This window comes from Bacillus rossius, chromosome 6 (assembly GCF_032445375.1).
Source record: "Bacillus rossius redtenbacheri isolate Brsri chromosome 6, Brsri_v3, whole genome shotgun sequence".
NCBI lineage: Eukaryota > Metazoa > Arthropoda > Insecta > Phasmatodea > Bacillidae > Bacillus > Bacillus rossius.
The window spans coordinates 48,418,422-48,433,044 of NC_086334.1; the positions used below are offsets into that span (position 1 = coordinate 48,418,422).

General features: G+C 35.8%; 1 protein-coding gene across 4 annotated transcripts in view; it reads right to left on the reverse strand.

Moving 5' to 3' along the window:
- LOC134533159 (3',5'-cyclic-AMP phosphodiesterase-like) overlaps nt 1–14,623 on the reverse strand; it is a 779,555-nt gene that overhangs the window by 184,326 nt on the left and 580,606 nt on the right. For all 4 annotated transcript variants that reach the window (XM_063370518.1, XM_063370520.1, XM_063370519.1 and 1 more), the window contains one exon: nt 13,702–13,814. In XM_063370518.1, coding sequence (XP_063226588.1) covers nt 13,702–13,814 — 113 coding nt within the window. The remainder of the gene's footprint in view (nt 1–13,701; nt 13,815–14,623) is intronic.

Sequence of the window (14,623 nt, forward strand, 5' to 3'; positions counted from 1 at the left end):
TACTATATAATAGTGAAAAAATCTATTACCTATATTATAAGTTTTTAAATGACACACAATTACAAATTGCACGAGTTAGTATTTTATGTGCTCCAGCTGCAAGATAAACGACGGAAGAATAATGCTCGAATAAATATTTCATATAATATTTATTAAAAAATGGGATCCGTAAAAAAGTTCAACTTTGCTCCAGAAAAGTGTTATTTACAGTCAATATATTTATGCTTATAGGTGTTCAGATAAATAACATGCTAATATTTCTTATTGTTGATTTTAGCCTGTTGCCGGCTGTTCTTTAAACAAATAGAAACACATTTGTTTTTTTAATAATATTTTAAGCCGTCTATATCACTTAGGTAATATAAATACCTTCCTGAGAACAGTAAAAAATTTTCTAAAATACCATACATAAAAATAGCAGACATTAAAGCAAAATGCTATTTAAAAACATATGCATATTTTAGGAACAAATAACGCATTCTAACAAAACATAAACATACAGTAACCTACTGAAATATTAAATATTTGATAAGTGTAGTGATCTAAATTATGGCGTTTATGACATCGCGAGGTTATGAATTACAGTAATTAACAATTTTTTAGTTAATTTATACAACGCCGCTAAATATGTACTGATATAGCCACATCATATTTACACTATAGTAAAATAAATTCCTGAAATTCCTAAACAATAATCTGAGAAAGTTAATATTATCAAATGCATTCAATTTTTAAATAATTCGAAAAGTTACATACTTTTTTTTTTAAGTTAAACAGCTAATTTTACCCTAATATTAAAGCCATTAGGTTATAAGGGGAGGAAGGGGAGTTAAATTATTGTATAAATAATATACAAAAACATAGTTAGGCCAGTTTTATAAGCAAGAAAAAAAATATTGACTACCTACCTTTAGTAATAAACTGAACTCAAATAAAATTTATGACCTTTAATATCTATACTAATATTATAAAGCTGAAGAGTTTGTTTGTTTGGTTGTTTGTTTGAACGCGCTAATCTCAGGAACCACTGGTCCGATTTGAAAAATTCTTTCAGTGTTGGATAGTACATTTATCGAGGAAGGCTATAGGCTATATCATATTATAAATAACATTAGGGATCCTCACTAAAAGTCCAATTTAGAATCAAATGCGTTGGAGGGGGTTAGATACAACATGCAGTACACGTATGAAGTGTGTGTTGACAATGCCGCAGGCGCTAGAAGTGCAGGCGCTAGAAGTTTATTTCCTATTGCCTATTAACATTGTTGCCACGCACTAGATTCCTTATCATTCTTAATTCTCCCATACAAGTAAAAAACACCCGTGTGATATTAACAACGAAGCAATCAGTACCCTAATATAGAATAGATAGTGTGAGGTATATATTTAGATATAAAGAGATAAATACAGATAGAGAGATACATAGATATATAGGACTATAGATGTAGATATAGATAAATATATATTTAGAGACATGGATAGATTATTTGTATATGTGTAACTACTTCAAACATAATACAAAACAAAACTGAATGAGGCATTGCAATGCATGCCGAGCATTAGCTAGATAATGGAATCTTTTCAATATTAGTAATCCCTTATTTTTCAGTTTTTTTTCTATATTGCTTTATAGAGTCTAGATAACATACAGACCACGTAAATAACTATAAACTGGCAGAACAACGTCTGTCGGGATCTGAAAGTGATATAAATTATTTTGCACACTTGACATTCAAATTAAGAAGACAATTACTAACTACAACTGATCTCTAAACAGTTCCCCTTCACCCTGTGTTCTATAATGGACGTAAAGTTTTTATCATTTCTGAAAGACGTTGGGTTTGCGAAGTCAATATATAAATGTGTCTAAGAGAAGAGACACTGTTAACGTGATCACAGGTTATCGCAAGGCTGGGTACTGCAGCTAGTATACCATATAAAACGTGCTGTATTTGAAATATCAAAAGCACACGATTCAAAAGAATGTGACAAAAATAATAACAGATACAGAAAATGAAAAAAAAAGCAAAATATATACAAAGAGAAACGAATCGGCAAGGAAATACAAGAAATATGAGAGAGATATTGAAAATAAAGAGAATATGGAAAATACGAGGAACAATCATTATTTTTCACTCCAAAAATATAGCAAAAACAAGGCTGTAAGCTACAGTCTGTAATAATTTAATACCACCAGAGGTTTTTTTTCTCTATCTAAGACTACAAGAACTGGTGTCACTGAAAAATGAAAAAAAGGGACACATATTCTGTCGGACATTATTAGTAATACACGTTTGAAAAACAAATAATGAAAATATGTCTGAGCAGTAAAGAAATCACACACTCTATCTGAACTAGTATTAGTAAAACATTTTTGAAATAATAATACAATAATAATAACTGGAAAGATATTGCAATACTCAACTTTGGTACTAGAAACTGATAAGCAAAAAAAATATCATTGGATAGTAGCAACCAAAATCTTCCGTGTAATTAGGTTCAAAAGATTCGGAAACTTAGATGGCTCCTGTTGAGGGCTCAAAGATTTATAAAGGCGTATAAAAGAAAAGCAGAAAATTCAATAAAAACGGTAAGTCAGATGTCAGCGTTCTATCTTCCACTACTTTGGGAAAAACAACCCCCCCCCCCCCAACAAACCCCTTTCCCTCTCTCAAGCCCTTAACTTACTCTTTACTTTTCATCACTCTCTAGACTTTTTTTAAAATATTTTGTTTTGTTATATTCGTATTAAATAATTTAAAAAAAATTACTTGCTAAGTTAAATTTTCTTGAAAGAATAAGACCTATTTAAACTTTTTTTGTACACAAAAATGCCAAGACATATTTTCCAGAAAATTGAAGGATAAATTAATGGAGAAATGACGTACGGTGAAATAAAGAAATATATACCGTCACACTCAAACAGAGAAGAGAAACTGTCATTTGGTAGAAAGAAGATATACGAAACCTGACACGCTGCTAAATTATTCATTGCAAAGTGTGAGGAGAAACAGAGAGAACAAAAAAGTGTCAAACATGTGTCATGCATCTTCAAGATGTTGAACGCCAAATTCACTGTGTAAAGACGAGATAGCGTGAATTGGGGGAAAAAGTTTAAAAAATGTATTGTTCAATGCCCTGATGGCAAACTTTGAACAACCACAAACGTAATGTTTTCCTGCTAAGGCGAAGACTCCAATAAAAACTGATCATATAATTTACCCCTAAATTGTTGATTTTCCAGTTTCGTTTCAAATGTGTTTACTGAACGTACAAGTGCTTCAAAATTTATATTTTCAAGTACATGTTTATCTAAAAAAGAAAAAAAAATGCACAAAGAATTAGAAAATTACGAAAAAATAACTGTATATATATCTTTTGTGTAAACATTTTAACACTTGTTGTCAATTTAAATAATATTCCATTCAAACGAGAGAGAGAAAAAAAACCAAGGCTCCAATTCTTGGCACAACAGCTTGGAGATGCTACTCTTGGTCTCGCTAGCTGGCTACACAGGTACCTAGTCGGGATTCAATCCACAACACAAACTACCTGAAGTGCTGACGGACTTAGCCAGCGACTATACTGCGTCCCATCCTTAGATTGCAGCTTGCAAATAAACGGGCACTCACTTTCTCTTTCCAATAGGCGATTTCTGCCATTAGCACTGTTCTTGTTTCGGTGTGCTCTGTTGCCAGATATACACCAGCGAGGGGGGGGGGGGAGTGTTTTAGACCCAACTTCATATTGTAGTAATAATTTATAAAAATTATCTGGAACATTTTATTTTGTAAAGGAATGCTACAAATAGTTTCTCATGTGAAACAATAATTGGTGTTTAGCATTTAATTATTATTTTTTTGTCAGAATGACCGTACCTGTGAAAATACCGTCAATTGCCACTAATTTATGGTCTAAAAAATTTACAAAAATAACAATTTTAGAAGTATTAAAACTGACTGTGATGGAAGGTTTTAATGTTAAAAAGCTGGGTCGCCATTTACTCTGTACTGCAATCTAAACTTGCACAGACTATAATATTCTTCCCGCTGGTTGGGCAGCAGGTTCAAAGAAACTCCTCACTAACCCCCCCCCCCCCTCCATTTTTTTTGATAAAAATTGACGGAGCGAAAATGGCTCAGTGCCACGGGTCCCGGGTTAGAAATACGATTGTGATTTTGGTTAGTTTCCTACGATTCCGCGAAATCGTTCCAGGCAAATGGTAGGGTGGTTTCTCACTACACGCCGTAACAGGCTACGTAACCTGTATAAAAAATGCGTGCGTGTGCTTATTTACGCGCGTTAGAAGTTATACCTACTTACTTGGCGTTGTAAAAACCTAACTTTAATTTTGCATGCAAATGATTAATAGAAATGAAATAATAAAAGGGCTGGAGTGATATTATAAATACGGTTGGTAAAGTATAATAAAATTTAAAAAATAATAAATTTATACTCAGTATTCAATATTAATATAAAAACGTAGGTATATAAAATTAATTAATTTAGTAAAATAATGGAGATAAATTTTAATTAACAATGAAATGTTTATTCAATTGATGTATTTTTACTGAATGTTTATTTAATTTATTAATTTTAATTTTTGATTAAATATTGATGAAATAATTTATAATTTACACATGCAAATAAATTATACCTACAGGAACATAACCTCACTTATGTAAATACACTTGCAAAAGTAATTAAACACAATTTGTAACATTAATATTCATTATAAATAAATGTTTTTAATTTAATGGACCAGTATCTAATATAAATCACGAAAATATATGATTTAAAAACACACATATAATTTTAATTTGTCTGTTGTCTTTTATCAGCTTGTCAATTTTTGTTGCATGTTGCGCGCGTCGCAATAATTTCACTCACATGAATATACTTGAGAAATTTTATAGACAAAATTTCTATCAATAATAATCACAATAAGTAAATGTTTTTAATAATATCAACCAGTATTCAATATAAATCAATTAATTATAAGATTTAAAAGTACATATATAAGTTTTATTTGTATTCAGCCCTTTTTTATTTTGTGTTTAGACTTTTTTTTTTATCCCGTGAAAATTTCATTGCATGGTGACCGCGCATCGTAAAAATTCACTCTCATCGTTTTTCATATAGCGCTTAAAGAGGTATAACTTCAATAAAAAAATCCACACGTAGTTTCCCGCCCACGGCAGGGTCTGCATGGATGGGACTCACAGGAGCCGGCTGCTCAACCCGAGGCACAGACCTGTCGTCCCGGCCAGCATGAGGAAATGCGTGAGGTGAGATGAGAGGGAGCAGCGACGGAATGAATTCGTGGGGGGAGACGGGAGTACCCCGAGACAACCCACAGGCCACGGCAACGTCCGCCACGTTTTTTCACTTGCGAAAAATCCGTATTCGATCCCGCCGGGAATCGAACCCGGATCGGTGGGTGTTCTGACCACTCGACCGACTCGCCTTTTTCAATCCCCGATACACCTCTGTTTGATTGTTGAGTATTACCATCTCAAACGACCTCGTTACCAACGAGACTTCAGCCTAACATAAAATATAAAAAAATAATTTCAACTATATTTTAGTTCAGTATGTCACTATTTAGATTTATTGGAATTTTCACGCTAACATCGGTGAATGGCTGAGTGGAACTGTCTATGGAAGTTTTAGCAGTGCACTGGCGTTTTATTATAAAGAATGATTTTGGTCAGGAGAAATCTACGATGGAAATATGTAATCAAGACGAAAATTTCAGCCCACAAAATATGGCGCTACCGAGTTAAACTTGTATTTTTTGATTGATTTGTGAGTTTTTAAGTCTCTAGATGGTTTAAATGTAGTATTAAACAGAAACATCATAAGCATATCAGTTTGTGTAGCAGTAAAAGTACTGGCTGTAAAAAAGAAAACAGTTTGGATTTAGGAGTTGTGCGTTAATTCTAGTGCGGTAGCTTCTTCCATGAAAACTTCCAATCTGTGGCACCAGGTTCTTCTTACAGATGTTATCAGAGATTGTTTAACCTTTTACTTCGTGGCATGCGAGTTTTTAATACTCAGGTCCCAACTTTGCAGGTGATGGCATTCCCTGACACAGTGTAAGTAAGGCACTTTCTGCACTATCGCCACATTACAAAACCCAAAAAAAAAATTCTGTAATTGTGCTTTGCGACGCCTTATGATGGTTAATAAGCATTAATTACAATGCCAGTCTTTGAACACAGCCACTTCCGTAACAGTAAATATCATTCAAAACGGCCTGTACTCTAACATACGTTCTGGATGTCTTGCAAACATGTCTGGACAAAAAAAGCTGCCTTTTGCAGCATCCATGTAACAATGTATGCATGGCCATGCCCCTTGGAACCAAATTTCATGTTCCTTAATGCTTGGTGTACTTGTCGAATTAATTCGCAATTAGCATATAAATAAATGGACGAATAGCAAAGCTGCATTTACTCACAGTGTTCTTTTTCAACGCGTACGTGTGTTTTATGCGCGGCATTCTCGTAGCAAGTCCGGCGAGAGAGGACTGGCTCGCGAGGGGGAATGAATATTCCAGGCCAGCGACCATCAAAACAAGTACGGCCAAAGAAAAGGGAGAGACGGTGTTAAAGGGTAGGGAAGAGAGGGAGATGGGGAGACGAGAGATCATGAAGCACAGGAGTGTAAATAGCAATAAAAAAAATACCGCGAGCGCACTCTACCCCACTGGACTTGGAGGTCAGTTGCACGACCGCTACTTTTTTTTTATGCGTCGTTCCCCATATCGACTCTCCACACCCCCCTCACCCACCGTACCACCACCCTCGCTCCTGTCTGGACATGGCCTCATTTGAAGCTCATGGACGCGTGTGTGGTTAGAGAGATACAAAAAATAAAAATAAAAACTGCAGCTGATGGCCAAAACATGAATAACATGTAAATTAGACCTGCTTCCGTTGCTGCTACTGCAAACACGGGCCGCAAACGGACGGCAAATGCACCAGTTTGACGCAGGAAAATGTTACGGTTAGTGGTGTACGGAAAACTACAGTCTGAAAAAGATTCAACTGTAGGTTGCTGGGAAACAGAAGGAAAATATAACAAGTTATATTCGTGTAAAAACTTTCAGTGATGCAACCAGACAAGTTTCCACCCGGGGCCAGGACTCATTTTGGCGCCCTCTTTTTTTTTTTCAAAACCAAAACCTTTCCCGTCAACACCTCATATCGCCACCACACATTAATTTCACTACAATATTACAAATATTCGTGATTCAATTTAAATTTAAAATAGATTTATCTGCAGTCGTTTAGTTTTAACACTTCGCAAGTTGGTTAGTACGCGAAAAAAATACCAGTTTTTAAATATTTGACGGTATTTTAATACACATAATTCATTTCGGCCGTAAATACTGTTTTTTCCTGTACCAGTCAAAAGTAGTTTAGGTACATAAAAAATATATAGTGGATTTAGAACATTTTTGGTTTCTGTAGCAAAAGAATGTTCTGTAAAAAAAATTGTAAAACTTTAGGCAAAACTTGCTGACTTCTGTGAATAGGTTAACAATATCATAACTACAATTATTTAATTTAAGGATTATTTCATAACTAAAATTGTTTCATCAAAATGGTAAAGATAATGAAACTATTTATCCTAAGTGATTATTTTAAAAGAAAAGCGAATATGGGAACAACATTTAAGGAACCAAAAATGCTCGTTTTTTTAACTGCCATAGATGTAGCAGGTATTTTAAAGAAATGACATAAAGCTTCATTCGGTAATTTTTTAAGAAATATAAACTATTTTAGTTGTTATCGTGCTGTGAAGGGTTTTTGTAAACCACAATAATCACTAAAATTTCGCAATAATTCAAAAGTTATTAGAACTCAAAATTAGTATCAATAACATGTATTTGATAAGACCAAATCTACCAACGGGTCACATTAGGTTAAAATGGATTTGGCCCGTTTTTTTTAGTACAAATTCGAAAGATATGCAGATTTAAAAGGGTATTTTTTTAATATATTTTTTATGAATATACATGGAATAAACTTACCGATTTTATGTTTAGTGGTTAAAAGTTCGAACTGTTTAATGAATCGCATTGTCAAAGATAAAACAATACTTTATACAAAATTAAAAACCCTGGAGATCTAAAATTCCCTTTGAATTTCCAAAGTTTTGAAATTCACAACTTATCACTTGTGTTTAGGTCTTAAGTTTGTTAATTATTAAAAAAAAAAATGTTCGCTTTAAGGTATCACAATTTATCTTTTAGAAAACGATTTTCTTCGATGTATCAAAACTAAAAATTTGAAAATATTTTTGGAAAAATCATTAATTTTACGGGGAAATTAATTCTTGCACTGCAGGTCTGTTTCTCAACAGAACTTTCGTGCAGGTGTATTTTATGCCAAACGTTTTGAAATGAAAGATATATTTCAAATATGTACTACATGGTTTCTGTTTACTAAATAATATTTGTGCCATGAATATAAACAATTGGATATATCAGATTTGCTTTATTATTTTACTCTCACGTGTAAGAGGAATCATATTTCAAGTAGGTAATTAAAACAGCCGTGCGTCACAACCAAGAGATACAATGGCTACCATAAATTATATTTTTTAATGTTTCTTTTGTACTTTAAAATCGTCAGTTGAACCTTTGGTGGCCGCTACTACTCAATGCTCATGTAGTCAAGCGAAGGCCAGTTTTTCTAACCCTATCACTATAATGACTCAACTTCATGAACCAGATGGGTTTTCATCCGCGTCTCAAGGACTAAAACACTGCTTCAACTTCAAGATGAAGCGCTCTCTTTCACACAAATTCAACGTGGTTAGTTTGAAGTTCGTGCACTCTTCACCATGATTGGATTATCGCACACGCCACAGTAACAAAATTTCAAATAAAAACACTGAAAGATATATTTTCCAAACAGGACTGATAATAGTGTGTGTCATGGAGTGCGAATATGAAACGTTGTTGAGTTTATAAATATTAATTTTCGATTATAAATTTATGTTCAAAGTTTTAATTTGGTAAGAGAAAGTTTTGATGTTAGTGACTATAGTACATTAAAAAAACACTAACTAAAAACTTCAAATGGAGGCATAAAATAATAATAACAGAGGGCGTCTTTTTAAGTATCGTTTGTAGACAAACGTTTGTGACTGTTTCAAGTTAATGATTAAAGCCAAATCGTAAGCCAATTATTATTTCAAATAAAAAAAAACATAAATCACTGAACAATTTAATTAAAATAAGTACATGTATCCCTACGTTACAATCATTTTTACTGAAACTTCTAATGTTTACTTACGGGAAATGAGAAAACGTGGGATTCGGTGAGAACCAGTGACTGGCATTGCGAATTAATTGTAAAATCAATAGATGTCACTGAAAAATTATTTGAAATTGCAGGTAAATAAGTTTAATTCAGTCAGTGAAATAATAATAATTTTAGTTATCCTGAAGAAGCAATTTTAACTAATTCACATCTAGAGTGGGCATATCATTACTAATTAAATACTGTGTCCTTTGCACTGCAAACGCTAGAAAGACAACCTTAATAATTACCGATGACAAGATATACTTTATCTTATGTTTTACGTGTTGTTCCAACACTGGCTTTCGAAATGCAACTAGATCTGTCAAAACATGCTGATTTGAATACTAACGTGCGTATGTTTACAAATGGTACTCTTAACTGACACGCCGGTTTATTTTCTAATTATAATAATTACATACATATTATTTTCTAGTGCATAGGCCTATTTTATAAATTACTCGTTAAATATCAAGAATTACTTTGAATCTCAAACATTTTTAGCGAAACAGATATTACATAACCTCAAATCTGCCAGCTACGACCGCCACACGACACACGTTTCCGAGTCAGTTCTTAAGCAAGCCATTCAATATTGGGACCACAGAAATTTTTTCCAGCCCAACTTGCGCGCACAGTCTACGTGATCGGTGCTCTATGATCCAGGCCCGCCAACCCCTCCGGCGCTGATAAGGAAGAGGAGTTTTGGCAATGAGGAAGCGAGGGGGCGCTCCTTGGCCGACGATGTCACGTGACGCGCCGTGCGCATGCGCGGGGATCTGCTGGCAGTTCGCCCGCCACACGGATCACGGTACCTCACGACAAACAGTAATCGAAAGAGAGTTTCGCATCAACGAGATTTTTTTTGCAGGCTCGTGACCAACAGTTTACTGCGAACTGCGAATGAAACACTTTTTATGACACGAAAACGCAGAATTTACTATGCAAACCCCACCGAAACGAAGTCAGAAATTTGGAGAACGCGTGCAAATCGAATTGCCTGGATCGAGTGTTCGTCTCGTCCACCCCAGGTTCATCAAGTACAATAATAGCCAACGAGATGCCGATGGAGCAATGACGGAACGAACCGGTGAGGGTAAGGGCAAGGGAGTGCTCTAAGAAAACACACTGACGCACGGCAACGCCCGCCACGTTTCCAATTGTAAAAAAGTCGGGATTAGACTTCGCCGGGAAGAGTAATTCCTTACCCTAGATTGACTCACCGACTGGCCCCGAAAGCATGCTGTGATTCGTCGCAGCTCGGTTGGGGGAGGGGAATGGTCACGCCCTGGCTAAGTTTTATGATGGTAACGGTTGTTTTGATACTGGAAGAGGAAGGGGGAAGTTGCCATGACCTGGCGTAGAAGCACACAGCCAGAGCAGGCTTGAAAAAATTATTACATGCTATTATATGGGCGAGAGCGTGCGATGTTTACTGCTGCAGATTATAAAAAAAGATTTAGAAGAATTATTTAAGAACATTTCAACGGTCAAAATTTGAAATTGTTAACAATGAAGTGAACAGTGAAAGTTTAAACGCTATTTCTATGACTGAAATATTTCAAGTCATTGTAAAGTTTCAGATAAGTACAGGCGTAAGAAAGAACACACACGCGCGAACACAAATAAAATGTTTTTAATATTCTCGCAACAATGCCGTATCACTGCTTCAACTAGATTCCCTTCTTATGACCTTTAACCCACCGCACGGTTTGTTTAGCCGCGCTGACATCTCCCTCCCCTCTCCCACCAGAGATGTGGCCAATGAGAACGCAGTTAAGGCACGCGTTGGCGAGTCAACCTAGGGTAAGGAAATACGCCGCTGGGAACCAAACACCGTGGCCCTTGACAGTCTGCCCTTTACAGCATCGCTCAAGTGAAACTGTTCAATGCTATATCTGGTCTGAGAGAGCGTACACGAATATCATTGGCTTATTTGTCGTACTGTAGGGTTTCACAGTTCTTCTGTTTTAAATTTGATTGTAATTGTAATGCACGCCGAGTATTTTACATATATAACGATACCAAAAATTTACTAATGAACCAGTCTGAACAAAAATTTATTTGGCGCAAACTCAACGTGTTGGAAATATAGGGATCACTGAGCGATTAAGTGGTGTTTTGTTTTGTAAATATTCTAGTGGAAACACAATTTTTCGGGCACGTGAATCCTACTTATAATATAAACTAGCTGGCCCGGCAGACTTCGTACTGCCTAATTAAATTGCAATAAAGTCCTGTCAAAATGATTTGTAATGTGACATTTTTTTGTTCCTACATATTTTATAGTCGGGGAAAAAAATTCTCCTGAACAGAACCGTCACCCTGGTGATAGGGTGTTGTGAATAAGAAATATAATTAAATAAAACATATAAATAAAAAGAAAAATTTAAAAAATAAGTAATATATTTATTGTTAATCATGTGAAACATAATAATTTTTATTTTCATTGTAGTGCATGATTAGATCGGTAATTAACTTGGTTTGTAGCATTTCGGGTTCTTCTACCTAAATTGATTCGTCTAATAGGAGGCATATCTATATTATAGATTATTTTGTCACATGCAATAATTAGCGATCATAGGTAAATAAACACTGCAAAAACACTATATTGGTAAGAATTTGTTTTGTGTATAAGTTGACAAAAGCAAACTCATTAGGGTAGGTAACCTAAAATCCAAGAAAAAAAAACACTGACATTGACAGTTTGTTGTTGTTTCAACTTTTTATAAATTTGATATGACTTGGAGTCAAATCCTTCAAGCCGTATTTAAAATAGGGAAATGAAATAATAAAAACTTAAACTTATGAAATACTTTTGGTAACGCTGGTTTTGTTTGACTGATGTAATGACTTGAAAACTGATGCATTTTAAAGTAAAACAAATGAAATAATATCGCGAAGCCGACCAAATTGAACAATTCGATTTCGGTTTATTTATTTATTTTGTTTATCTGTGCTCCAACGCACACTGTTTTGATAGATATGATTGAACTTTGTACAGAGGTAATAAAGTGAAAATTGACTCTTTGACGTTAGGAACATACCTACATTGTTTAAACAACAATGAGTGCTCGTTTTAGTTAGAAAACGTTTGTATGGGAAAAAGAAAAGGGCTGGTTTTAGGGTTTTTCCGGCAATTATTAGAATTTTTCTCGCCGTAAAAACCATCTTTGAACTTCAACGAACATTTAAAATAAAAAATTGGCCAAATTGGTCCAGGCGTTGTTGAGTTATGCGCTTACCAACACATTTTGCGATTCATTTTTATATTATAGATAGATGTGAAAGTTCAAACGTTTCAATGTTCAGATGTTCAGAATTTCAGATGTTTGGATGTTTTAATGTTTGAATGTTTGCTATTCAATCACACCCGAAGATCTGAACGGATTTGGAATTAATCTGGCCCACAACTATCTCATATCCTGGATTAACACATAAGATGCATATAATTATGTAATTCCATCACTATGGGAGTGAAGAAAGGATAAATTCAGTTTTATAATAGAATATAATAGGAGGCAAGTGATAGACACTCAAACGTTGATCTAAACCATTGAATAAAAATATGACATAGACCGAATGTCTTCTTCGCATGGAGACAAATAACAATGGATTATTTTCCATCAGAACGGTTTAAATAAGATTTTGTATACATTGACTCGTCCGTTTGCTTCCAAAATTATATTTAAATTATTGGGTACAGAGTAGCCATTAGACGCAGAAGATTTCTCCATTCACCAGTACTAAAATATTCTAAACGTAATGCGTTAAAATGTAGACAAACTAAGCTGTTAACGTGTCTACAAATTTTTCCATGGTAATAATTTTTAAAGTAAAAAGTTATAGCATTTTTCATTTTTTTTATTTTGGTTCATAATGAAGTTTAATAATAGCTGATGAATTGTAAATATGTACTTATTTAGACAACATCCACTACATGTCAAAAACTTTATCATTCTTTCTTGCAATCTAGTAAACTTCGGGTTGTTCTGCAAACAAATATGCGACCAGAGCGACACCCACTCCACAGACAAGCGCGTGCATTGCTCGACGACTGTCTGCGCTCACTGTCCGTGTCTGCGTTCACTCTCCGTGTCCGCGTCCAGTCCGTGTCCGCATCCAGTCCGTGTCCGCATCCAGTCCGTGTCCGCATCCAGTCCGTGTCCGCATCCAGTCCGTGTCCGCATCCAGTCCGTGTCCGCATCCAGTCCGTGTCCGCATCCAGTCCGTGTCCGCATCCAGTCCGTGTCCGCATCCAGTCCGTGTCCGCATCCAGTCCGTGTCCGTATCCAGTCCGTGTCCGTGTCCAGTCCGTGTCCGTGTCCAGTCCGTGTCCGTGTCCAGTCCGTGTCCACGGACGGGGCGGACGGCCGGTCCTTACCTTGAGGGAGGCCATGTCCGAGACGGAGCGGTGCGTCTGTATGGTCTCCAGCTGGTCCAGGCACCAGTCCAGCTCCTCCATGGTCTCCAGCGCCAGCTTCATGTAGGACTCGTCTGCAACCACACACACACAGCTGCTGCAGCCCGGCGACATCATCCCGTCGGGCACCCGCGCAAACAAACTATCTGTCGCATCACACTTGAAATCACAAATGAGAACGTTTGTGAGTGTGCATGTTTGTGACTCCTTGACGCCCGAACCGCTGAACGGATTTTGATGAGTTTTGGCACGCAGCTAGCCCATAACCTGATTTAACACAAATGCTACATATTAATATGAAATTCCATCCCTAATGTTATGAAACAGGGGTAAATTCATTTTTATAATAGAAAAAACATACAGAGTGAGTGTGTGTCATTTCTCTATGTCCGCACACGGTCATATAGTAAGGTCTGGCAACTTCCTATCGTTCTCCTTGGTGAGACCCGTCCGATTAGTGGAGCTCGCGGCGGCTAGCGAACTAACGGCGCTAAGAAAATTTCTCTTTGTCTATATAAATTACTCCATGGGTAATTTAAAATGGCTCCTTTCTTTAAGTTACTGTCAATACTTTATCCAATATCAATGTATTTTTTTCTTTCATTGGATGTTGCCGTCTCGAATGACATTGCTAATGACGAGACATAAAGCCTATCCAAGTGGCCGCGAATTGCTAAGGCTGGGTGCACACAGAATCAGACAACACACGACGCGACACGGCGTGACTTCCCAAGATGCCTTGCGGCAGCTCAGCACCGCATTTTCGTTTCGTTATTTCTTCCCACATACTTGAAATCAAATTTCTTTCATGATACTTCTTCAAAGATGGATTATATAAAATATATTTTTCCTGTACTAAACATACTAATCGATCTGCATCCAT